Genomic DNA, 27,328 nt, shown 5'->3' on the forward strand with positions numbered 1-27,328 from the left:
TAACTGACTGTGAATCTTCAAATGCTTTGAGGGGTAAAAGGAGCAAAGTGAATTCCTAGTAGGGAATGACTGTCGGCAGCCTGTCAAGTTCAAAGGCATCTTCAGAGCGGGTCATTACCTCTACTCCTAAACCGGTAAACAATGCAACCAGACTCATCATGCGCATTAGAAAGCCACTAATGAAAGATGTGATCCATACTGAAATATGAATAAGCATGGCGATGTCACTGTGCTGCAATTGTCAGTCATTTTCTATTATTTATGAAAATCAATTGAGAAGCCAACCTCAGGGTGATGCAGATTGTTATTGTGAAAACAAGGCATTCAGAATGGCATAATTTTAGAGTCATTTGGGGAATGTGAGGAGTTTGAAATGGATCTAGATTTTTGCCATGAGAGCCCTGAGCAGTTTAGACACTAATAAATGATGTTTGTGATTGTGGAGTTTTTGGATCCTGGACTGTGTTGCAGATGCTTATATAAGTCTTTAAAAAAAGTCTGTAAAAAAAAAAGCAGCAGACATTTTGCTCATTCTACTTTCTCCTACCTGCCCCCCGCCCCTGCCCCCTTCTATCTCACCCCCTCCCTCTCTCTTTCCCACTCTCCCCCACTTTCTTTCATCTTCACGCAGAGAGCACACACATTGTAAACACAAACACACACTCTAATTTTCAGGGATTATCATTACAGTATATATCCACCTGTGTTTTCCAATGATACATGATTTTTCTTGAACTTGCCAACTTCTCTGGTTTCATTGTTAAAAAGGATCAATCACACTCTAAAGAAACAGATGGCGGTCTTAAATAATGCCACTTATCTTAACATAATGATGAAGGAGAAATTAGAGAATATTTCTGTATTTGTCATTTATTCAATTCTACTTTTTTAAAATTCTAGACACTGAAGCAGTGAGTGTTATAGAGTGTACATATGTAATTAGTCCTTTAACAACCTTAATTTGTCCCCCTCCACTCAAAAATATGTTTTTCTTCTTGCTCCACAGTTGGATCACTTCACTGTGCAGAATGATGTGTGTGCAGAGTTTGACACCAGAAGGCTGTTTTTTTACATTCATCTGCTGAAAATGTAAAGTTTCTCTGTGCTCTTTGAAAATCTGATTTTAAGGGGCGGGCCTGTGAGTATGATTTGTGACATCACAACTAATTTGGGAGCCAATCCTGGTCCAGTATGCAACTTACACAAGTGTGATGAGGAAACTTAGAGTGCACCTACACTGAGAATGGACTTTACAGTGAAGTAGGAGACTTTTTGTGTCCAGCAATTAAACTTCTGAAATGAAATATTTTTGCACATTTATACATTCTGGAATTTCTAATGAGGGAGAAAGAATAGATGCTATTTTAAAGATTTTTACATGATAATCATATTTTTTCTTTGGAAAAACTGAAAATATCAGACACACATTACTGTTCCAAGAGTATTTTATATGCCTTAATACATGTCTGGGGGCGATCTTTAAAGACTGTAAAATGTCTGAGTAAAAGAGTAAAGAGTAAAAGAATTACAACAACAGAAATGAATTGAGGAAAACTGGGAAGTTTAATAATGACACAGCATGGATACTACATGTCTCCCATGATTACATTGTGTGTAGGAGATTAATGTCACGACTATAGTTGCAGTAACGCACAAATATAGATAATATTAGGGACTCGCAGTGATGCTGAGTTGCATCTCCTTTTGCACACTTCAAAGCTCATTTGTGATGACTAGATATTTAAAAAGGGCGACTAATAAATGATAACGCCTCAAACTGAATTTACCTCATAATGTGATTCATGTAAATGCCCCTTTTTTCATATGTGCATAATTTGTTTATGCTGTTGAGTTCGCCAGCTATATCTTTCCCTAAAGGCTCTTTCCATGCCTGGTTGCTATGTTGCAGGCTTTTTATAAATACAAAACAAAATGCCAAATGTGCAATTAAAGGTGCCCCTGATTATACTGTAACTTGAGTGCGTTTTTCACGTCATAGCGAAATACCAGTTAGTCGTACTGCTCATAAAACCTGCTTGGCTGTGCGCCTAAAGCACTCCTGTCCCGTGTGAATTGTAAAATAAGGGATTCATCTGCTGCCCACGGAAGTATCAAGTTGAAGTAGGGCTCTAACTCGCCCATAAATTATGAGCCTGGTGTTTGGTTTGTTTGCTCTTGTGTGCCGCTGGTGGAAGACATCGGGGTGGCGGCTCCCTCCTCCTCCTCCTTCTCTCATCCTCTCCCTCCCTCCATCTCCCTGGGGTGTGTCTATGGCATCGCCTCTCCTCTCCATGCCGCGCGCGCATGTGTATATGTGTGTGTGGTGCGCGCTGCTGTTACTGCCGCCTCCTCCCTCTGCCTCCTATCTGCATCTGCTGCAGAGCTTAGCCAACACGCATCTATATGCTCCCTGTCTCTTGTTTTCCCACTACCTGCCTATTTCTACCTAGTAGATTTTTTTTTACCTTTCTTTCTTTGCTGAAAGGGGAGTCAGCGCACACCTACAGGGCAGCGGTGGGCGCACGGAGTCTGGAGGGGGGAGAGATGGGGCAGTCACTAGTCGTCACTTTGGAGTATTGAGGACGGCGGTGAACCGGAGGAGAGCGCCGGATGGGATAGGAGCCGTGAAACCCACATCACTCACCGCGGATTGAGCAAGCCTCCCCCTCTTCTCCCTCCCTCCTTCCTCTTTCTCTCTCTCTCTCTCACCCTCTCTGTCTCTCCCTAGTCTGCAGCCTCCAAGAACAGCCGCCGCATCATTTTTTTCAGAGCAGCAGCCCCCTCCCTCCCTCCCTCCTCCTCTCTCTCCTCTCTCCATCTCCCTTTCTGCTGCTTGCACCACTGTGGGAATGCAGCGAAGGTAAACGAATCGTAGAGGCGTCTTTTTTTTCTCCCCCAAAATCTTCCGCACACACCAATACCGGATCTATCATCACAGTGACGGGCTGCAGACAGACAGCTCTGGAGACACACGACTGTCACTCCGGGAAATCAGAGCGGGGTGGTCGGCGAACGGGATTGGACCCGGATCAGTTGGATTTAGACCGCTACCCAGGACATCACCACCACCCCATCTCACTGGCAGATCACATCAGATCTCTTCTGCCTTGCCTCGGTTTCGGTGGCTTTCACCGGCTTTCTCTCTACTGGATTACCAACAGCTGGAGCGACCAAAAAAAAGGGTGGCCGGGCATGGAGAACTGAGGGCTGTGAGAAGCAAACTTGAAGTAGCCGATAAAGACACCTGCGAGAGAAGAAGGGAGCGCTCTCATGAAGGTAAAATAAAACTCAAATGAAACCTAAGAGAATAAAGGAACAGAGGAACAATCCGTGGTTTGTATTTTAAGCACCTTATGCGGCCGATAATTGAGCGTGGAGAAGGGTGCTGCCGTAGCCTGGGTTGTTGATTTACGCACGCACACGAGCACGCACATGGATTTACAGCTCCAGTCTGAAGCTCACCACGCAGCGGATCGATATCCTTCTCCGTTCATTTTTGCGTCGGCTTTTTTTTCTTTTTCTTTTTTTTTTCTAACAAGGAAGTGAAGCAATCCTGGGATTTATCATCGCTTCGTTAGCGCTGAACTACACTGAGGCGCCCCCTCGCTTCGCTCTCTCACCTGTCCATAACCTGTGTGCTTGTGTGGAAGTGTGTATATTCTTGTGCATTTGTGTGTGTGTGTGCGCGTGCCTGCGCGTGTGTGTACGTGTTTGGTTTGTTGTCCGCCAGAGGGAGTGTAGGTTATATTGCTTGCGTATGCATTTGAATGCTGTGACAGTTTTTAATTAGTCGTACGTGACTGTGAGTAGTTGTGTCTGATCGTGCGTTGTGGGTGCTTGTGCATTAGTTCATGTTTTATGTTTGTGCATGTAGATATATAGGTATTGTGTGGGTAATTAATACTTAAGATGCCCAGCATTTCTTCTGCACCACTTCCCCTTCCTCGTATATGCCCTTGTGTCATTTGGCCACCTGTTTGACCTCCCTAACACCCTAAGAGACATAAGAGCTCCAGCAGGATGAGTGAGCGCTCTGGTGCAAGCACTCTAGCAGCCATGACGCTGGAGGAGCCAGGGGCTGAACAAGCATCTCCAAGAGCCCCGGGCCCTCTCCGCTGTGGCCCCTGTGCTGTGTGGCCTCGCCAGCAGACCTGGCTGTGTGCCGTGCCCCTGGTAATGGGCTTTGTGGGACTGGGACTCAGTCTCATGCTGCTGAAATGGATTGTGGTGGGATCTGTCCAAGACTATGTCCCCACTGATCTGGTGGATCCTAAAGGTAGCATTGGACAGGACCCTATATTTCTCTCCAAACCCAGTGCCATGCCCAAGGGGCCCGACATTTCCACCGCCACCACTACTTCAGCTGCCTCTACAACAGCTATGGTGTCGACTACCACGCCGCTTGCAGCGGATGGTACTGCCCCGGCGCCAAGAACTCGATCTGCGCCATCAGCAAACCACTCAGCCAATGGCAGCACTGCCAATGGAGTTGGAAATCGAGCCCCACACCCTCATAACCATGTTGGCACCCGTGTTAGTGGGACTGTGGTTACCACCTCCACCACCCGCACCACCCGACTCACCCCACCACCCAGCGGTAAGGAGGGCACCCCTCGCGGCACTGTTGGAAAAGGAGGCAGCACCGGTAATGGACGTAATGGACCTGCCAACTCAAAGCCAGGACAGACTTCTGCAACCATCACCACCACAGTATCCACCACAACTACCACTACTGTAAAGACCACCGCCAAGGTACAGCCGACCACCTCCCAGCCGTCAGCCCCAGTCAAGCCCACGTCACGCTGGAATCATGGACGCCAAGGCAAGGGCTCAGCTACACGCCCACACCGCTTCCGAACACGTGAGTTCTTTTTTTTTTTTTTGGTTTATGGAGTTGTATGAGTGAGTGTGTTTGTGTGCGGTTATCTTAAGATGAGTGTTTTTTCTGGGCCTTTATGGCTGAAGTAATGGTATGTCAGTATAGCTACCAGTAGTCATATATAACTGTATCCCTGTGTTAAAAAAAAAAAAAAAGCAAGAAAGAAAACATCTTTTGTCTGTTATGCTCTGATATGACTCATGGTCTGAGAATATAAATTATTTCCTTTTATAACCACATGGAAAGTGTACACTCCAGCAGCTTAACATTAATCGTATTCATTAGCACAGACAGATATCAGGGGATATTCTCAGTATTTTCACCCCTCTCATCTTTATCGTTCACTTGTGCATTAATCTGATATGAATCTTCCTTCTGGAGGAGTGTTTTTCTTTTTTCTTTTTTTTTTGCTCACTGATTTAAGTACCATTTAAGGCTGGGTTTCATCTCGTAGAATTTATTTTGTTTTGCCTGCTAGAGTTGGGATGTTAAAGCTTTGTGATGTGTGCTGTGACCTAGGACAGTATATTTGTGTTATGAAAACAAATAACAGGAGCTGGTGAGGTGTCGAAGTGGGAGAAAGGTTAGCTCACACCTCCTGTCTAGAGGAATCAGAAACAGTACAACCACACATTCCATTTAGATGAGAGGATACTGGGATCAGAGTGTCGCAGGTACCGCTTTTACACTGCAGGGAGAAACTATGAGGGAGGAGAGAGAGAGAAAGAAAGAGATGGCTCCGAGGGGAAAAAAACACAGATATGGGGATGAGAATAAGGTTGTAAAGGACAAGTGGATATAGACGAGGTTGGAAATGGAGAAAAATACTTTGAAAAACAACATAAAGCTGAAGAGGATGGTGAAGGAAGGAAGAGAATACAGGAAGCATAACAAAGGAGAATGAAGAGTGGGAGCTGCGAGTAGAGAGATGGCAGATGGAGTGGGCTAAGTGAGGGAAAGGCTTGAGGGAGATAGAGGGTATAAAGCAGGGGAGCTGTGAATTTTGCATATTTAGCATTGTGTAAAGAAGGAAGGCTTCCTGATTATTCATCCAACAAGGGACATGTTTTTAACATCACAAGGTATTTTTTTTCAGATGTTGGGGCAGGATGTGAGTGTAATCATGGGTACTGACTTTGTATGACTATGTGGAATTTTTTTTTCTATCAAACTCAAGCTGCTCTATATTCCAACTACTACTGGAATAATGCTTACTGGTTGGTTTATATGCGTCATATTTCTATATCTCACCTTCCTATAACAATGCATAGGATCCAGTGACAAATTAGTACTGTGATCAACAAAAAATGAGCTTAATAGATTCACCATGGGAGTGAATTATGAAATTGTCAGCTTTATGTTTTGTTTTTTTCCATCAAGCCACTCCAGAGGGCAAAATGTTAATATGAAAATGGAAACCTTCAATTCCCAACATTTCTGGTGTGGATCAAATGTTTGGACAGGAGTTCCGGTTGACTACATGGTATCCTCTCATTCATCAATTGGATGCGTCAATGGCATTGATTTCACAGACAAACAGTGATCAAGTGACATAATTTTCTTCTTCTTTACCTCCGGGTGAAACATTTGCAGCATAGCTGGTTGGATATTGGTTATTAAATCATATGTATTGTGTTTGCAGTCGCACAGCTTTGGATAGAAGAACTTAAATTCTGTTGTTTTTATCAGTTGAGGGAGAACATTGGCTGCAGTTAGTTTGAATCAAGTTGGTGTCAAGATTATCAAAATGCCCACAGAAACTCCTCAGACTCCTTCTGCATAATCCACTGCTCTAGAGTCAATTACATCACTCGACAAAAGAGCCACCAAACAGCTGAAACTGCCAATCTGGGTAGCTCCCTTGTGTGAAAATCAGAAATCTGTTTGTACTGTATACTATAAAAGGCCATTGGCTTCAAAAGCTAAAGCGTGCTTAGTAAAGCTGCCATGAGTTAATAAAAGCTTTCAGATATGTGAGTAATTTTCACTGAAGGCTGATGTTTTTGATCAGCCTACATTTTGACATCATGCTGACATTTTGGTCCACTTGTGGAATCTGTTTACCTGCATTTAGTAAATATCTGTCAGGCAACAGGTGGAACTTTGCAGGCGCCAAAACACATCTCTGTTATGCTCAAGGAGTTTCAAATCAACAGGTGCTTTTGCAGAGGTTGTTACTAAATTTAAATAAAATCCTTAAAAATCTTTTTAATGTAGATAAAAAAAACAACAACTAATAAGAGCTGTAAACTCTCAGCCCTTTCCGTGTTTGGCAAAAACATCACCATGGCAGCAAGCATTATTGAAGCTCTTTGGAAAGCATTGGTAATTGGTGACATCAATGATGGTGATAAAAACCTTCCTGGAAAAACAATGATATTTGTGGAAATAAATCCGGTGATTCTGTACCTGTCTGCCTCTTCCTGAGAAAGTCCATTAACATTGTCAAGCAATCAGTAGTGTAATTTTAATAGCTAGATACCTCACCAGAAAGTTATGGCAGTCTTAAAGCTATTGTTCACAGTGTATAAATGGTGCTGTTCACTGTCATAGCATCTGCAAATTCAGAAACAGATTTTTCTTTTTGCAAGATAAAGCTTTGTGGAAGCTATCGCCAATTTTTCAGGGAATGTTAACATTGACATGTCCCAGGTCACCATACTTACATTGTGTACATTATATATTGTACATATTAATATTTTTTAAATTCGAGGTATAATTCTGCAATATCTAACAGAATCAGGCTGAAAGTGGGTTTAATAAGTTAGTTGTAGCCTATTGAGAAGTATGCAATTGTTAAATCAAGAAGTTTCTTGATGAAAACTTAAACTTGTAATTGTGTCATTTGAATAAAGACATTTGACAATAGGAACAAAAGTCTTATTTGACTGATTCACCAGTTGAATTTGCTGCAAGCTTTTTAAGTCTTTTTATGTTCAGGACAGCTCTTCTTGTGCAAAACCATAGCTGTAAATCTTTTGGTTTATGTAGAATCTATTGATAAAATAAACCCTCCAACTATCATGTATGATCACTCCCAGTATTCATGAATGATTGGAATTTACACTGAACTGGATTGAGTCAGTTGAACCTACACTTAACTTGATAGCATACATGGCTAGAATTGAATGCTTAGTGGACCTTTGCCATTGTCATTGTGTACTATGTCAAGTCAAGGCTATGCTGTGTGTTAAATGGCTTCTTGTTGCTATGTTATTCCACCCTTTGTCTAGTATTGACTCTGTTGCTACGGGTTAAAGTATTTAAGCATTCTCTTTAATGGATGCTAGTTTTTTATTCACACAACTCTTGTGGTGTGTGTGTGTTTATTAACACAACCTTTGTGTACAGCATTTATCTGCTATATTATATGCACAGCACTAACACAGTAGCAATATTCTTAAGGGCAAAACACAAGCTTTCATGAATCTAATTCCAGAGTTTCGGGAATGTAGTCTTGGCTGTATCAAACTTACTGTAATAGTATGTAGAGTTGTGCAATGCAGCGTATTTAAATTATAATGATACACAGAAAATGTCTCAGCAGATGATGAAATGCTCTGTAAAACATGGCTTCAGGTGCATTTGTTTTTACCCACAGCCAAGTGATCTCACATTTGATGTTAAGTTGTGTGCTAATGCAGAGATACTGCACGGTCTTGGGTTTCAGATAATATGCATATAGGAGGCATTATCATGATTTTTTTTCCACTCAACTCATCGACATTGCTGCTGCTGAAGATCTAACTTAATCTCTGTGTCGTGGAAGAAAGACAGGCTCTGTCCGTTGGGGATAATGTCATATTTTACCTACTCCTTTTGTCTTTTTTTCTCCTCCTCCTCTCTCCCCCTCTCCCTCTTTCCCCATGGTTATTGTGTCTGCCTCCGTGTCATTGTCTTCCTCTGTCTATTTTTGCCTCGCTTTTGTGCTTCCTATTTCCCTTAATACGTTAGCTCCTCAGCTCACATTCATGAGCATATGGGCAGACACAGAAAAACTGGTGCACTTGTGAACACAAAGACAAGCCTGTAGCATGTGTGTGTCCATACTCATGAATCTATTATCTGGTTTTCTGCATTTGACGCTATTATGTATCCTACTCCACTCTCTTCATACAAGCCCCATTGGCTCAGAAGTAGGGAAATAACAGGCGAATGGAGCAGTGCACAATGAATGCCTGTTGGGAAACCATGGGACTCTGTGTTGGCTCTGGGCCCATTCCACTCTTCTCACTTGCAAGAAATCTTCCTTAGTGAAGTGTGGTTGTAATTCCATGCACATCTCACTAGCCTGATTCCAGACTTGTGAATCCCCACCCACATTCGAATTTTTTGTCAAGCAATTCAAAAGGTCTGGTGTTGCTCTTCAATGGAATCAATGGCTGTTCCCCCAGTTGAGGAAACAACCGATTCAGTCAGCGCCTTTATAGGTTGGAGTCGTTTTAAGAGCGTTGTCAAACTGGGCAAGAGCCAGAATGGATAGAAACTGACACAGCTATCAAGGCTGTTGTAAATCAACTGAGTGAAACAACAGCTATTAAATCAGAACAGCTGTGCACTACAGGCATTAAAAAAAGATGAAAAAGTGTTGTTGCTGTTCTCCCTATGGGTTTAATTTATCAGTTGTCTCCTCTGGTACTTGAGACATTGGATTGGGAGGTTTCAATGCCTATAGTTAGTCTTGCATCTTGGAACCACCTGTGCAGAGGTTTTTATTTTTGGGGTCTACTGTGAACAACATTTTTGTTTTTTCATCACTCCTTTATACAACAGAATAATTGAGCATATAAGACTTCCATCAGCGTGATAAATGGCGAGCTAAGTCATCGCTGATGCATATTCAGTGTTTTCAGTATGTATTCAGTAGTTTTCACTTACAAGTGGTTGGTTTGGGCGAAATAACCAATGTAAGGAGAAAGAAGCCAATGTTAGACTGAAAACTGAAGTGGTAACAATATGACATTCAGTCTGAGTAACAGGCAAGAATCACACAAAGCCAGTGCCAAAGTTGTTTTTTATTCAGGTAGAAAAATATAGGAGCACAACATCGACGGGCGTCTCCTCTGATGTCACTGAAAAAAAGAACAGAAATGGATGTTTTTCCTCACACACAAGCCCCTGTTACTTTTTTGTTTTTTCCTGGCTATACATGACGCCTGCACAAAGTACTACTGTAGAACCAGTGGAGCGTGTAAGGGGGATTAAAAACAAAGATATAAATCCAGTTTGCCTCTCTCTCTCTCTCTCTCTCTCTCTCTCTCTCTCTCTCTCTCTCTCTCTCTCTCTCTCTCTCTCTCTCTCTCTCTCTCCAGGGAGGTCATGCTCAGATTTGCCAGGCTGCCTCTGAGGCCCCTCTGTCTCTCCTGAGACACGCTCTGCTTGTTTCGTTGAGGCTGGCCCAAGCAGGGCTGCCTCTGCACAGCGTGTGTGTGCAGCTGCGCCAACTTACAAATATCTTTGTAGTTGGAAGGCAAGGTCTTACGCCTGCCTTTCGATAAATTTTTTTGGCTCAAAGTTATTAAGGAATATTTTAGCTGTCTTTATTTTTTGGTTTCAAAATGTGAGTTGCTGATCTTGAATAGCTGCACAGCTGTGTTGTAAGCTTCCAAAGAGTAGACGGTGCAATTTGATAACACACTGAGTAATTCAAAGACGTTTTTTGTAGGCTGTTAGTCACAATGAATACTATTTTGCTTTGCAATACATATGTGAAATTGTCTGTCTGTGGTGGTCACTGTGCATCAAATTAAGTGGTTTTAAAAAGCTTAATTGTTAAAAGTTATTTCAGTAAAGTGCTTTTCAAGAATGTTCCAGAAATCAAAATTATTCATATTAGCATTGAGAGGAGGCATTAGCGAAAGCCATGCTTTTAGACACACTACAGTACTGTATATGTAATTCTTCTGACACTATGTGCCAGCTGGCTTCCATTAGTGTTTCTGTTGTGCAAAAAAATGTACATATACAATCTCAAAACAAAGAGCTCTGGTTCGCTTCCCAATTAATCAGACATGTTTCTTAAAAATACATGAACAATATTGGCATAGTAGAGATTCATCAGACAGTGGAAGAGGTGTGCATATATTTTGCACTTGCAAATTAATGAAACTGTGCAGCATTCTGCAGTGTTGGCCCTGAACATTTAGCTAGCAGAGACACTTGACACTGGTGGGCACCAATTACAAAGCAGAATATATTATTGTGTTCAGTGGGGTAAGCTTGCAGACAAATTATCCCAGAGTGACAGCCCAGCGAATACTTGGAATTTTGTGGGAATTGATCTCATGCCCTTTCCATTGCTAGTGCCGCGCTCTATCCACTGAACCTCACAGAATCAATAAGGAAGAAGGAGGGAGAGAGCCCCGAGTAAGGAGGGCTGGGGGAGGGGGGGATAAAAGGACAGAAATAGTGTGTGTTGGACACAAAAGGGAAAGAAATTAATTTATTGAGGGCGAAGACTGTCAAAAACCATGAGAGCATGCTCCAGAAGTAAAGATCCAGCTGTACAGTTAAGGCATATAGACATCACAGTTGAGTGAATGAGCCTTGGCCAGACATTTTACATATCTCAAACCACCATTCTCCCCGTTCTATTATTATCTCGCTCATTTTTATGCAGATTGCCCCCAAGGTATTATCCATATTTGAATTTTTCTAAGTATTTTACTTCAGTCCTGTCACCAGAATGTCTGTATGATGTATCCTATACAGAACTGAATCAGCAGTACATGTAAATCAGTGGAGGTTATCAGTGGGGTTATATTATACTATATATTATACATGCATTTTATGGCAGCATAGGTGTATGAGTGAACATCTATTAAATATTGCACTATGTTTTGTGCATAAAGAAAATGAGGAAAGCATTTATTACAATGACTTTTGTTAAGAGACATTTCTGGATTTTTAAAAATTGTGCAATGAGACAATAACTGTAGCTGTCACAGCTTTTTGTTCAGTATTTATCATACATTATCATGATGCATAATACTATTGAGGGTATGCTAGAGAGAAAAAAGCTAGCTTTGACAGGTAAACATGAGCAATGTGCTAAAGGTTTAGATTCAGATTTCATTTACTATAGACCACACATGCAATGGAGCACAAACATAAAACAAAACAGCAGTACAATGGCAAAGAACCAGAATAGATCTTAAGCACAAACTAAGTCATTTAAAGAGATGGCAGAACATTACTCAAAAATGCACCCAATTTACATACTGTCCTTGGTTTATCTGTCTGCAATAATAATATAAGTTTAAACATAGTCAGATGGTTTACAAAGTATTCTGGCACGTACTTCTTTCTGTACTCAACAATGCTTGTGTTTTTCCATTCAAACAAAACATGATACTCCCCAGACAGTTGTCATTACATAAATTACAAAACCTTTTATTCCTTTCCAGACCTTTGTATCTTCCTGTTATTTTAAGAATTCTGCTATTAGAAACACAGAAATTACAAATAGTCTGGTCATACCTCCTGTTTTCACAAAGTAAATACTTTTCAAACTTAAAGTCCTCTTTAAATTCACAGTATAAGTCACATGATGACATACTCTGGAGCTTGTAATGCCTCTTCTGCAAAAACTGATATTTTAACCTCTGCTTAGCTGCTGGCTTCAGCATTTGCTATCATCACACCTCTGAGCCAACCAAAGGTGGGAGAAACCACATTCATCTAATATTTACTGAACAGATGTAACCCATGTTGATACACATGTTCCAATCATGTACAAGTTGAATAAAGAACAATACATTGCCCAGATGAGCTTTGATACCTTCCCCTTCAACAAACTCCCCTAGTAACCAATAAATCTCTTTTAAATACCAATACATTGTGAGTATCTTCCTAACTCCTCACATATCATATTATTACAAGTTAACTTTTAATTTATACTTGAGGAATTTCAGATGTAACCTCTCTAAAATGTCTTTCTTCTCAAACCTCCATTTTTTGCATGCATACAACATAGCTGGTGTCACAAGCCTATCACAAAGTTCTAGTCTAGTATCTATTTGTAAATCACACTTCTGACACTTACACAGCAAAGCTAACGTATTTCTTGAGGGCTGTTCACAAAGTTCCTTGATAGCAATTTTAAACGAATCATTGTAATTAAATACAGTTAATGTAATACAGTAATAGTACAGTAATACAGTTTCTAACTCCTCACCATCACAGAAGAATTGATACTTCTTAACATCAATTTTGTGATGGCCAAACATTATAACTTAAGTTTTACTACTGTTTCTCAATGTCCATTTCCTACAAAAACAGCACATTTGATGACACCATAATAATGGTGTCATCTGCATACATTAATACCATGAGTTTAATATTACTGTCTATCATGGCCACATCACCACATCTAGCCGGCTTGCATCCAATTTGTACCAAATATTCCTCAAGATCATTTATAAATAATGCAAATAACTGCGGAGTACCCATTTCTAAAACCTGCCTGGTTTTCCTTCGAAATACTATTATCTTCACAAAACTTGTACAACCTTACATTCAGTGTATTAGTAGAAAGCTTGCCAAAACAACTCAAAGGTGTAATACCCTGATAGTTATTGCAAACTTCAATATCCCCATTCTTTGTATAGATTGGAACAATAAGACCAGTAACCCAATTTTTAGGGATTATCCCTGAGCTCAGGATAGTGTTGAACAAATTAACATAAACAGGTAAGAAGATGCAAGCTGTACTCTTTATGTATTCATTCAAAACTTTATCTCTACCAGCAGCCTTACCACTCTTAAGGTTTGCTATACCTTTTGCAATTTCCTCCTCTGTGAAATCAGCATTTAGTGCCCCAGTAGCAAATATATGATCACTACTGACCTCCTCTGTTAACTCATCCCTTTGGGGTTCACTATCTGCCAGGCTTTTTAAGTGTTCATAGAAGTCTTCCAGCTCTTTATCCTTATTATTGTCAGCCAACATATCCTAGTATAGCTTTGGGTTTTTTTTTTACCTTCATTTTCCTATTCTCACTTAAATTTCTTTCTATGAGCTCTCTGTATCTTAATCAATTCTCTTTCATATTCTTTACTTTTAGTCCTTAAGTTTTACCCATTTTCCACACTTTTACATTTATTAAACATCTTCTTAGCTTTAAGATATGCATGTCTTTTATATCAACATTCAAAATTAAACCATGCTGTTTTTTCACATGCACAGTCTTATTCCTTTTCCACATCTTTCTAGGGAAAGTAACTCTCGCACTATCAATCACGATTTTGCATATTTCATCATCTACAGACATAACATCCCAATTATGTAACAGATTGTCCAAATTGCTTAACTGTATGTTTTCTACAAACTCCTTTCTTTTCTCCTTGTGCCATTTACCAATTTCTGCACTGCCTTTAACAACAAAATCCTGTGTGCAGTCATGATGAGTCACTGGTTCCTCCTTGTAAACTTTATAGTTCCCACACAACACCAATTCAACAATACAGTGCTTATCTGAGAACAGGCAATAAAAATCATGCACATATTTTTTTTTTACTCTGCCTAATAAAAGGGGAACCAATCATGTAGTAAATCACAGTATTATCAGTTGAAGTAATTTTCCCCACATATTTATCTTACCCACATCTGCCATTTAAGATACAAAGAGCAAGGTTTTTGCACATACTCGAAAGAGCAATGCCATAGCCGCCGTAGTTTCTAGATGTATCCATTGACTTTCTCCTCAATGGTATTTGAGCCAGTTTTTTGGCAGTACACAAAATTCCATAACCCAATCTTCTCTTTCTTTGGTGTGCGCATTCATGTCCCCACAGAGGAGAAGATAGTTGGTATCAATAGAAAGGTCAAGGATAGCTTATGTTCGATCATCAAACATAACAATATTAGCGTATCTACTCTTGTATGGCAGGATATAAACTGCCAGGAGCAACAAGTCTTTCTCACAGTTCAGTAAATTTCTATTGATTTATACACATACACAAGCATTATTATGGACTATTTTCTGCACAAACTTATCCCCAATAGCATTACTTACTGCGATTAGAATTCCACCTGATTGCAAATTTGTACGATTATATCGATTCTTGATAAACACTTTGAAGCCTATGTGATTTTGGTATGTATATAGCATCTGTTTTTGTCTCCCTGAGGCATAGGACATTGTATTTTTTACACATTTCAATGAAATCTGGGATTTCTGGTTTACTTCTTATGCCACAAATATTTAGGGTAATTATTTGCAGATCCTGACACCAGTGGTCTTCTATTTGTACTCTGGGCCTGTCCTATCAGTCAATTCCAAAAAGTTTGTAGTCAATATCATCGTGTCCAATCAGGAAGACGTTGAGTTGTTGACGGGAATGTATTTACCATCCTTCTTGCAAATGACTTTGCCATCTTTGATGAATGTGTTTTTGCATTTCTCCTTAGCATATTTAAACAGTTTATACCTCAAATTTGTTAGGTCCTCACAGCTGAATACTTTCTTGTACATATTGTTTTCCTTTAGCTTCTTCTTATTCATCATCAAACCAGCCTTCTTTCTCCTGCACACATATCTTACTATCACTGGACGGTTCTTATCCTGCTTCCTTGTGCTGCCCAGCTGGTGTGCTGTTGAAATATCCTGCTCCTTTACATCCAAACTGGCAGCTGCAGCAAGTCGGCACACTTTCTCTATCAGCCGGTCCTCACTCTCTTTACCATCCTGCTCCTCCTTGATGCTGTTGATTCAGACATTTACCTTCCAGCTGTTCTGTTTGAGCTCATCCTCTTTGTATTTGCAATCCAGAATGTTGTTATTGATCTTTTTATCGTCAGTGTATAAGTCCAGTTGTTTCTGCACAGCCTCAACAATAGCAGGTACTGCTGCTTTGATGGTAATCAGCAATATTTTAGATGGATCCTCTGTGCAGAAGTAGACCAGAATTGAATCCGTTTCAGCCTCAACTGCTGCCATTATGTCTGTGTACATAGTGTTCTCTTTACTTTCACCTATCATGCTCTTTATGATAATTTCATCCTCATTGTTTGTCTCATAATGATTAGATAGGAAAACTCCTGTAGAGGCACTACTCTTTTTCTTTTCTCATTAATGGGCGGAATGTCCACTTGCAAGAGAGATGGGTTGGTCACATAGTTAGGGTGTTTTTTGCTGATGGCACTCTCGTTCTCGGTTCGAGCATGGTGGTCATCTAACTTCTGTTGTGGCTTTTCCGTGACAACCTCATCCACGAAACCCATTTTAGAACATTGTCTCCTTGTAGCAGGCTTCTCCGTCAACAGCAAGGCCGTCCTCTAGGCTTGGCGCACAGGTTGCTTCACCTGTTCAAACCCATGCCAGTAAAATTTTCAAAAGCCTTCCACCAGGAAATTATATGAGCTGTATTAGAAGTACTTTACATTTAATGTTCACTGAAGTTAGATAATCACCTATGTCAAGACAAAAATCCACAAAATTTACTCCTCTTCTGTTCACTTGATCATTCCAGCCATTTATTCGAAAGCGGAAACCAGCTGCACCGCTTGACCACTTCATGCATGTGACCAAAGACATACCAATGTGAAATTGCGACCAAATTGTGTCATGTCAGCCGAGCGGATCAGTACAGAACCTCCCATGTAACATCTAAGATTGGAGCCTTGGATTGTTGATGCATGCCATCCTCCATCACATAGAGACATTTGATCCTTGATTTGAACCTCTTAGGCAGCACTTCCTTTCATGCTGTGTACATACAGTATCCCACCTCCTTCAGTCAAATTGGCAGACCTTAACCACATTCATGGCCCTAACCTTAACCTTCCACAACCTAAAGCGTACAGAGCTTGTTGGGGGTGCTAAAAGGCCTGGGACCAAGTGCTTCCTGAGGGAAATTGGCCTGGGAAAATCCCTGTTTCTCCCCTTGTGTTTCTTATTGCACTTCACTGTTCATGACACAAACACACAAAAAATCTTAACACACTAAAGGAGCAAAATCAAATAATTCAACCTGAAGTTTTTAATTGTAAATTCTACTGTAGTCTTCAAGTCAAGTGCTCAGGTTCAAATATCATTCATTATCCAACCAGTTATGTCTAAAATTACAAATTTGTTGTCCATTACATTCCACATACTTTATGTGAATGCTAGCATACCAGTGAAAGTAACACTGTGATGCTGCTGCAATAGTTGTCTTGTAAAGTTTATCTGATGCTTTTACATGACTTTGACTCTCAGGGAACTCATAGATTGGCGGAGGAGAGGCTTGCCCACCAGGGTGGAAAATTAACTTTAAAAAAAAACTTTAAAATATGAATCTTAATCTTGAGAAAATCTACCAGCCACTGACAGATAAATGTTCAAATTCACCTGCCACTCAGTAGTAAGTCATTATTTTGCGTCTGAAATCTACCAACCACTTTCATATTTTGCAAGCATTTGGCTGGTAGCTGGTGCTAATTTCCAACCCTGTTGCCTATTCTAGCAGGCTAGTAAGTACTGACTGAGGCCATCTTAGGCCTTCTTAATGTCACTGTGTGATTTATGTAGACAAAATGTCCACCGGGAGGTGGCAGAGAGAAGAAGAGCTAGGGCGGGGGAATGTGTAGGGGGGTGGTATGGGCTGAAATATTAATGTATGGGAAGGGAAACGTGGAATGTGTGTTGCCGGAAGTGTGAATAATTGATGAAGCTTCCCTTTTATAAAGTGCTTGAGATGTCCCATGCACTGGAGTCTAATGGCAGAAACATGGTATAGGATCTTACTGTACAGTACTTGGCCTCCACAGGCTGTCTTTCAAAGGCAGAGGCACCAACAGTCATAATATTTTAGGTCCCAGGAAACAAAATCAGCAAAACGTTAGATTCACAGCTTCTTTTTGCTCATCTCTTTTCATAAATGCAGCAAGAAGTCCCCCCGCAGAGTTAATGGTTACTAATGTTTCCACTGAGAAATAAAGGTGTTCCTAGCCTAAGGAAAGAAATAATCCTAATTGAAAGTAAACAGTGGGATCATTATTGTCTCTGAACATGACTCCACCGCTTTATATCTTTTCAAATTGGAAGAAATGGAGGATAGAGAACAATTTTAAAGACTGAGTTTAGTGGTGGTGGTGATGTGTGTGTGCTGGGGGAGTACTCACTGACTCACTCATTTTAATCACATGCTGTCATGCCTACTTACCCACAAGTCTGCCACAACACTTTTTTGCTTTTTAGGAATGGGTACTTTATACTGGCCTGCTTCTAATCCACAAAACCATTCGCAATTTCTTTCATTCATTCATTCATTCATTCATTCATTTATTCATTCATGTGCAGAGAATGCAGCGACTTGCTGATAGCTAAAGGGCACGGAGATATAGTAGTGCATGTGGCTGTAGCAGTGCAGAGAGGATTACAGTCCATCATATCTGATCTGAGACTGTTAGATCCCAATATTGAATTACGGACCCTGCGGGGTCTCTGGTTCCGTTATCAATTTGCAAACGAATAACGCGGAAAGGAAGGGGATGGGGACTGGTGGTGGTGGCGGTGGAGGGACGCGTGGTTTTGAGGCAGGTTTTGGTGGGATGCGATGAATCTAATAACAGCCAATTTTTTCTGTCCAAGTGGCGACACAACTACAGTGCCAAGTGTGATTTAGGTATTACAGAGCTTGAGTTCTCCCCTATTCAGTTGGATATATGGTCCCATTTTGGAGGGATTACAGCTGTAGTGGCTGCATAAAGCCTTCATTAACCATTATAAAAACTTATTTATGGCCCACAAATCCTTTAGAGCAACATTTTAAAAGCTGTATGCGTGGGTTATGAAAGGGGAGCACTGTGTGTATGATTTTAAGATATGTATGACATACAGTATGATGTTGTTGAGTTTCATCAAAGGGGGTGTATCATGCAAATTTCCTTGTCTGTATTTATACTGCAGAGCTCCACTTGAATATCTTTGCATGATTTACAGTTTAAAAAACTCTATATTTATCTTATACTGACGATTTATGCAGCCCCTCAGTTCAGCCTCTGTCAGAAAGAGGCCGTTTTGGCACCTGTCTCTTTAAAGCTCCCCTCTCTATTATTCCACATTACATTACATTAAATGTCAACTTCATCTGTATGTTTGAGCCAGAACGTGAACCGAAATATGCAAGTCGACAACACAAACAACACGTGGAACAACTTTAGCAACAACCGTAGCAACAAAGGCTTCCAATGGACGGTCGTTTGTGGGCATGGGCAAACAATCTTTCATCATCACTTGGAGGAAGTAGGCTGAAAGTTATAATATGTAATTATTCCACATTAAAATGTCTAAAAACAACTAGACCTATGTTATATATTTTGTTGAGTTGTGCACTTACATTATCCCAAATGTTTCCAACAACAAACCCAGAGAAATCTGTAATTTAATCAAAGTAACAGACCGTTTCATTTGGTCGCCTGTCGATGGCATCATACCTCCTCTACTAAAGAGTAAACACGCACAAGATGCATACGGTGGCGCTGTGTTTGTCCCCTACAATGCTGTCTACCAAAGAGTAACTTACACACATACAAGATAATACATCGGCGTATTGGTTGTTCCACAGAAACTGTTATAAATTGACTTTTATTCAGTTTCAAGCCACATTTTCATGATAAATTTAGGTCGCGTTTAACTATATCTTTTAGCCGGAAGAAGGATTTTAGTCATTGGACCTCTGGATCTTAAGTTATCAGAGAAATAAACTGGGCAAATGTTAGCAGCAGCTTGGCTAACAGCCCCTCCAGGAAGTCCGGAGGTTGCTGAACATCATCGGAGAAATATTGATTTTTTAGGTAAAACAGCTTTAATTAGTATTCTAACGATTTTAATCTGCGTGTACTTTTGTTTTTGGAGAGGAGGACACCTCTGCAGATAATTCGGCTCCCGGGAGAAACCAGCTGAACGTCTGGATCTAAAGTTATAAGAGAAATAAACCGAACAAGTGTTAGCAGCAGCTCGGCTAACAGCCCGTACCTGACGTCTGGTGGTCGCCGTACACCGTGGCGTAATCCTATCCCGGTGAAGCTGGTTATTTAACAACGGAGACAACAACTCCCATGATCCCTTGCTACTTCTGACCATCATCACACTCCGTCTTTTGTTATTGTCTTGATTGAGAGACCCCTAGCGGCTGAAATAACATATTGTCCGTTGAAGCCAGGTCTTTTGACTTTCAAGTATAAAAATAACACAAAATCACAAAAAACATGATATGTCCCCTTTAAAGTTGAATTACATTGCCCAGTGCTTTTTTAAGTAGATACTCAAGTAACATTTCATAATAATAATTTAAGTTACTGTCTGGAATGTTGTTAATTTAAAATTTGCATTTATCTTGTTGGCATGAAAATAAGCCTCTAGTTGTAACATGTAATTTAGACAGAGTTGCATCAATTCCTCCAAACTTCTCTATCTAAACCCTGATTATTGCCAAAAAGGAAAGATATTTAAGTCACGACTTCAAGCTGAGGTATGTGCAGCATGTGGAACATGATTTCTCACTAGCTGTGCTTCGCACATAGCATCTGGGTACATGACGAGCCTGCAGGAAAGTGTGGATTGCGGAGGTTGCAGCAGTCGGATTGATTCACTGCAATGTGTGGCCCGCTGCCACCCCCAGTGACGGGAAATGTGCCATGGTGCCCCGGTTGAGATTGAGAGGCTTGTTGTGGTGTGTGGAGGTGGAGGTGGAGATGGAGGTCACCTCTCTCTCTCTCATGCCTCCCTCCCACTATCATTCATGCCTCTATACTTAGTTTCTCCTTTTTTTATCCTCATCCTGCAGTCTATTTTAAGACACCCTCTTGCCTCTCTCTTTCCTCTCAGTGCTTCTTTGTGGGCTTCCTTCATTCACCTCACATCGCTGACAGTATGAATATACCAGCCAATGAGAGCTCTTATCTTCAGCGTTTACCGGAAGAGATATGGGTATCATTCATCATTCTATATTCACTTCTGTCACCACCTCCTGCAAAGAATCCCCAAGGAAATTATGACAAGGAACCACTTGTATCATTATCACGTGTGATGCATTTTTATGTCGGCCTCTTTAAAATCCATAATATGCTGAACTTTAAAGCTGCATAGGTGTAACATGCTTAGTCATAGGGGTGGGTGAAAAAATCAATTCACATAAGAATTGCAATTCTTATCTTCTACGATTCTGAATTCACAAATGTCAAAAATTGATTTTCTAAATGTTAATTAATAATGTCATGTTGATGGAACGAAAAGGGTGGACCTCAACTGCAAGGACAGCGTAGCACCTGGACTGTCTACGGTGTGCACATGCTAGAGTTATCTTGTAGTTCATCTTCAAAAACAAACGTCAAGTATATCGAATACTTTATACATCATCACTCAGAGACTAATGTAAGCATAGGAATGATTTCCAGCAGTAACAAATGAGAGTGGCTGACCAACACACACTGCTGCATTAAACAACTTAGACCAACTCTTCTGGGACGAAGAAAATAACTCGTGCACAGTCTTTTGACTCCAAAAACCCTGTGCCTGTTAAGTGTATTGAACGCAATGGCTACGATGTCTTTCCCTGGAGCTAACAGGGCAGCAGAGAGGCTGCTCTCCACTGCTGGAGACATAATGTTAATGACAACACAGCGGAGCACTCCTCCTCCCTCCCCTTACTCACGAACAAACACACACACACTATTCATTCAATCGAGAATCAGTTTTGAATCATGATCGATTCTGAATCAAATCAGACACCAGAGAATCAGAGTCAAATTGTGAGATTCCCAAAGATTCCCATCCCTACTTAGGCATTGCTTTTTCATGACAGCTCAGTGTCTTACATAATTGTTTCCATTCACATCTTTTTGTACCTTATTGTAGATGTCAAATGGGATTACAAATAGATTATCCAATTCATCTGTTATTTTCTAGAGCATTACATAATGGCAATATGTAATGCCTGAAATGCTCAAACTGAGGTATGTGCAATTGAGGAATTAGCTTCATTTTAACAATTCTAACAATAAAATTACAACTCTTAGAGCTGGTAATTTTGAAAAACAAACAAACAAACAAACAAAAAAGCCCCATCTGTACTCACTCCTTCAAAAGGCAGAAATTTATGAATACATTTTTCTGCCTCAAAACTCTGTAAGGTTGTAAGTGAAGGTAAATCCTCCATGGGTCATCTTCCCTCTAGAATTTTGAAGCGTGACTTCAACAGTGTCTCAGATAATGTCCTGAAAATTAAAAACATATCCCTCAAGTATGGGATTCTTCCAGACTCTTTCGAAACTACTTTTGCTAAGCCTTTTCCTAAAGAAACCTAATAAAGTCCTCTATCAAACCTTTCTTTAATGGTATAAGAAATACACCCAAAAAGTGCACTGTATTATTCCGCAGATGAGCTGTTGGGGCCAGAGAGCTGATTGGAAGTTCTACAGTTAAGAAAATGTAGCGCCAAAGGAAAGGGCTGTCTGACGGAGAAGTAAAGCAGTGAAAATATTGTAAATATAGCGTACACTTGAGTTTTTTAGGTGGGCCTTTTTTTAGGTGGCTAAAACACGTTTTGCTGCTGCCTCTGTCCACAGCAGTACATTGCTTAGCTTCTGTGCCGGTACTCCTGCCTGCTTGTACAAACTGAGGGCGTGCTGACCACCGTCTACTGCAGGTAATACACTGACTGTGGATAAGTACCTCATAAAACCTCACTTCAAAAGATCCGAACTAACCCTTTGAGCTTCATTATCTGTATGTAGGGTGCTATATGTAAACATAGTCTTTTATGTTAATATAATACATAAATATTAATACCATAGGTAGTACAATTAACCTGGCTTTAAAGATAAAGCAACACCTTGTCAGAGTTTTTGAGTTGTTTTTTTTTTTTTTGCCACATTATTCGGTCTAAACTGAAAGATGGCCCAATGCCCCCTTGTGAAGTTACAGCAGATGACATTATTTTCAAACAGTGTCAGGAGCCCCAGGTGTGCTGATCATGGCATTGATGAATAGTGAATGAGGGAGCCTGAGTGGAGAGGGAGAAGGAGACGGGGATCGACTGAGGTCCTCTCATGTTATTTTCCTGGGGGCGTGCACAGCTTGTCTCATGCGGTAATCCATGCATGGTAAAACCTTATCCATGGGGATAATGTCAACTCACTCCCGAAGATAACAAGACAAAAGCCCTTGCCTAGCGCTCACTCCAGAGTGTGTTTCATATTCCCCTAATCTGCCATCTTACATGGCTCTGTTCTATGGATTTGTTGCCCAGGCTCGTCGATTAACACAAACATACACACACAAACTCTTTGGACTGTGTAGCTTTGCACTGTTGCTTTTTTATCAAAAAAGACATTGGACAGAATTCAACTACAGTACATCAAGCGCCCCTTTTTGTTTGAGTAGACACAGCTGCAAATATCTGGTTGAAAAAAACACATTATGGCACAAAGGCTGCATGGAAACAGTGTAAAGCCAGTGGGTGCAGCTGTTATTGTACAATACATGATCAATAAAATCAGCAGAGAGTAAACACATTCATCAGTCTTCATGCTAGTCCATATTAAATATTATTTTAGCCTTGGATTTAAGTGTACCAGGTCTTTTTATTACGCATGGCACTCATAGATATTTGATCACTCATGCCTGCTCAAGTTGATTGAGCAGGCATAAGAAGAGAGTGAAGGTACATAACCTGCTGTGCTACTGGAGTGACTTACCCTTTTTGGTGTGTATGCGTGCGTGTGTGGAGTGCTGCAGTTCTTCAGTAGCAGTGTAAGCATCAAAAGATCATAAAAGGACATTTGGTGGTGTATTCTGTGCTAAAAGTGGCCTAAGAGATCCGAGGGTTTAAGAACACTGAAACTTCACCAGACTGAAAGAGCATCCATCACATTCACATCCAACCCGTCAGACAACTCAGTGAATTATATATTGAAAGTTCCCCCCCTGCACATGCAGGCAGAGACATCTTTCTCTCTGTCTCTCCCTTCCATCTGATGTGCTGCATTGAATCATTGATAGGACATCCACAACAACAACGCTCCTCCCCATAAAACACCTGTCACAGACAGCCTGAAAGGAATACAACCAGACCGAGATGTGGAGTCTGTTTTGATCTTTTGAATAGTGAGAATGCGGCAAAATGATGCATATTGGGCTCTGTATACAAATAACGGTGAGGTCATGCTGTTTACTGCAGTACCTGTTAGGACACTTTGAAAGTGGTATTTTCAACTGCTGGAAGCTGTTAAAAGAGTGAAGCATTGGAGAACAGAAAACTAGCGCCATTAATTATCGTCGTCATCATTTCACGAAAGAACAGTGGCATATGAGTGTCATCCTCCTTCACTGGCCTTTTTTAGCCCAGTGTGTCTTCTCCTGTTATCCATCTATACTTACAGAGGAAATGGAAACACCAAACCCTATCATGTAGTCTTCCACGACGGCTATTAATGGAATGGAATGAAGGGCTCAGTGCAAGTGAGACACAGCCGTTGTAGCCACTAATATGCACTCCTCTCTCAGTCATCAAGTATACTCTTTGATCTCAGCTGGAGTCAGAGATGCTTCAGGGATATGATGGAATATTTTATTGCAGTTGTGGGAAAGCAATTGGTGGGGTTGCCTCAGTCCGACAGTTTCACCCTCTCCCCCTCAGAGTAACTTAAGCTTTAAAGCCTCAGCTGGGTACCCAAGTGGCTATTTTGCATGTTGTTACTCTTAAACCATCTGGTTTACAAAAGGACTGTGCTCCCTCTGAATTTGCGGAATATATGTGCGTGCATGTGCATTTGCGTGCATGTGTGTGCGTGCGTGCGTGCATGCGTGTGTGTATGTGTGTGTGTGTGTCTGTTGGGTAAGGTTGGTATGTGGCTGGTATGGGGTTGGGAGGGTTAGTAAAGATGAGGCTGACACTCCACCCAGAAAGAGTCTCTGGCTTTATAGAGAATAATGAAGATTAAGATGAAATCTGGTAGTGGGAAGATTGGAGGGTCAATGTGTAAGATCAATGTATGGAGGGAAGTTAAGATAGATGAAGGTGAGAGCAGACAGATTTCCTGTTTCTCAGAAATAGAGACAGTCTTGATTAAAAGAACCCACATCTCTCTCTCCACATCAGATAAAAAAAAATAAAGCACAAGGCATAATTCATGGTTTCCCTATTGGCAGACGGTTTTAAGTTGCCAGATGGATTTTGGACCACTAGCTGACAAATTAAATGCAAACAGTTTCTAAACAATAACCCATCACTCATCACAATTCACTCTAAGAGCATTTTCTTTCCATTTGTACTCACTATGCAGTATTATTGTATGTAATAATAAGCAAGCCTGTGCTTTTGTGTTGGGTCACACTCAGGGCAAGGCCATCAAACACTGGGCATAAGTCAGAAAATAGACCTGTCCTTGTTCTTTGGTAATCCATAACAGCTGGTGTGTGTGTGTTTTTGTGTGTGTTCGCATGTGCATGTGTGTATGTGCGGAGAAAGAGAGAGGAGATAGCAAGGCCAGATGGGTCCAGCTGTGGATCTGGTGGCCTAGATAAAGGCTAGATGGGTGCCACCACCTTCATGAGATGCCAGCAGAAAATTTAGAGTAGGTGTTAAAGCTTGGTGAAATCAAACATTCAGCTCACTAAGAACTGCTTTTTAATAAAATCTGTAATTTTTAAGAATGTTTAAAAATGGCAACTGAGGCAGTTGTGTCTCATCATCGCATCAATTGGGAAACTTCTGTGTTTGTGAAACTCTTAAATAGGGCTGAAACTAAGAGTTATTTTTTATTAAAATGTCAAACATTAGTGAAAATCAAAATTTCCTGAAGGCCAAGCTGACATCCAAAACCCAATTTGCGATATACAAAACAGAGAAAGTCAGCAAATCCTCACATTTAAGAGGCAGCAACCAGTAAATGTTTGCTTGATGCATGACTTAAAGAATTAATCAATTACCAAAACTGTGTTGCTTAATTTTCTGTCAGGCAACAAACCAATTCATCAGCTAATCATTTTTTAAATCTGGAGGGCAATATTGGAAAATTGAGCAATTTCCTTCTTTTCAAAGTTGGTCTGGCAGTGCCTGCAGCCCATAGCGGCCATTTCAGACAACCTCAGCACACAGCCCACTCCCACACAAACACTTAAATGGCCATTATGAAAGCAGAGGTGGAGAGCTGGCCTAAGGAGAAGGAGGTGAAGCATCCAGCCGCTGTCCTTTTTCCGTGGAACTCTAGGACAGAGAGAGCCTTCACCAGCACCCCAGGGAGAAGGAAGACAGATTAATGCAGAGGCTTTAATATTTCAGATGAAAACGTATTACTGCTCTCTTGCTCTTTCTTCTCTCTCTCTCTGGCTCAGAAAAGTGGGCCTGAATTTTTTGCTCTATCCTGCTCGCTTTTTATGTCTTCCTCTCTGGCTGGAAGCATGAATGTGTTTTGCTGAAGGGTAGACGCCCCCATTTAAAGCTTCCCTGTCGACTCATTGTGACAGCAAGTGGTAGATCAGCAGCAGACAAATCTATTTGAATAGGGAATGTGGTGTGTTTTTGTGTGTGAGGTGCACTTGCGTTGAAAGCTCTTGACCTTGCAATCAACCCTCGTCTTTCTTTGGTGACATGTTATGTCTACTATATGTCACCTTGGATGAAATACAGTGTAGTTCTGTCCTCATATCTCTGCCATGAAAAACCCTTGGAGAAACATTGCACCCAGCAACACGTCACTGGCCAGATAGCCACTGTCTCAAAATGTCAGAAAAATCCATTGTGATCACATTTTGATCTGATCCGGGTCAATCTATCCTGTCTTAAGACTAAGGATTCACCATAACATTTATTACAACATGCATAGGTTTCCAACATGTCTGCTGGAAAAGTAAATCCAGCATAAGAAGATTAGAACCGACAAACCCTCTCCACATGTGTGTGATCCGGCCACGTAAAAGAGCTCCATGAACGTAGGCTTACAGGGTATGTCATAAGGCACCTCCTAGGGGACTCAGAGACTGTGCACCGAGCTTTTAGAGAGTAATGGGGAAAATCTACAGCATCTTTATTGCCCTTTTTAATGACAGTAATGTTCACGGATGCTCAGATCTTTTTCTTTTTTTAGAACGCTCCAGCTGTTCTCCATTACAGTTTTGACAAAACAGAAGCTGAAAAGCAAATTTGATGCATGGATGTTTTTAAGAGAACTGGGTATTTTGATAGAAAGGGTCAACATTTTTGAAGCCATTGCACATGTGCATTAACCTCCTTTTCTGGCAAAGGAGTCAGAGCAGGTGGAAGACACCAAATGGCAAATATGTCGTAGTTAAGATTTGGAAAGATTGTTGTTATGACAAACAGGGCGGCAACTAACAATTATTTTTTATTATAGATTAATGTACAAATCATTTTTGAGATCATCAGTTACTGATATGTGAAAAATGCCCATCACAAGTTCCCAAAGTCCAACTTCATGTGTCTTATTTTGTCTGACAAACAGTC

At 40.8% G+C, this 27,328-nt stretch overlaps 1 protein-coding gene across 1 annotated transcript in view; it reads left to right on the forward strand.

Moving 5' to 3' along the window:
- The first annotated feature begins 2,805 nt into the window (after window positions 1-2,805).
- The window catches only part of nrg3b (neuregulin 3b), a 202,627-nt gene continuing 178,104 nt past the window's right edge, over window positions 2,806-27,328 (forward strand). Inside the window, exon 1 of the mRNA XM_067576593.1 lies at window positions 2,806-4,861. Within this exon, the coding sequence (XP_067432694.1) occupies window positions 4,021-4,861 (841 nt within the window). The 5' untranslated portion in view covers window positions 2,806-4,020. The remainder of the gene's footprint in view (window positions 4,862-27,328) is intronic.

This window comes from Thunnus thynnus, chromosome 20 (assembly GCF_963924715.1).
Source record: "Thunnus thynnus chromosome 20, fThuThy2.1, whole genome shotgun sequence".
Taxonomy (NCBI): domain Eukaryota; kingdom Metazoa; phylum Chordata; class Actinopteri; order Scombriformes; family Scombridae; genus Thunnus; species Thunnus thynnus.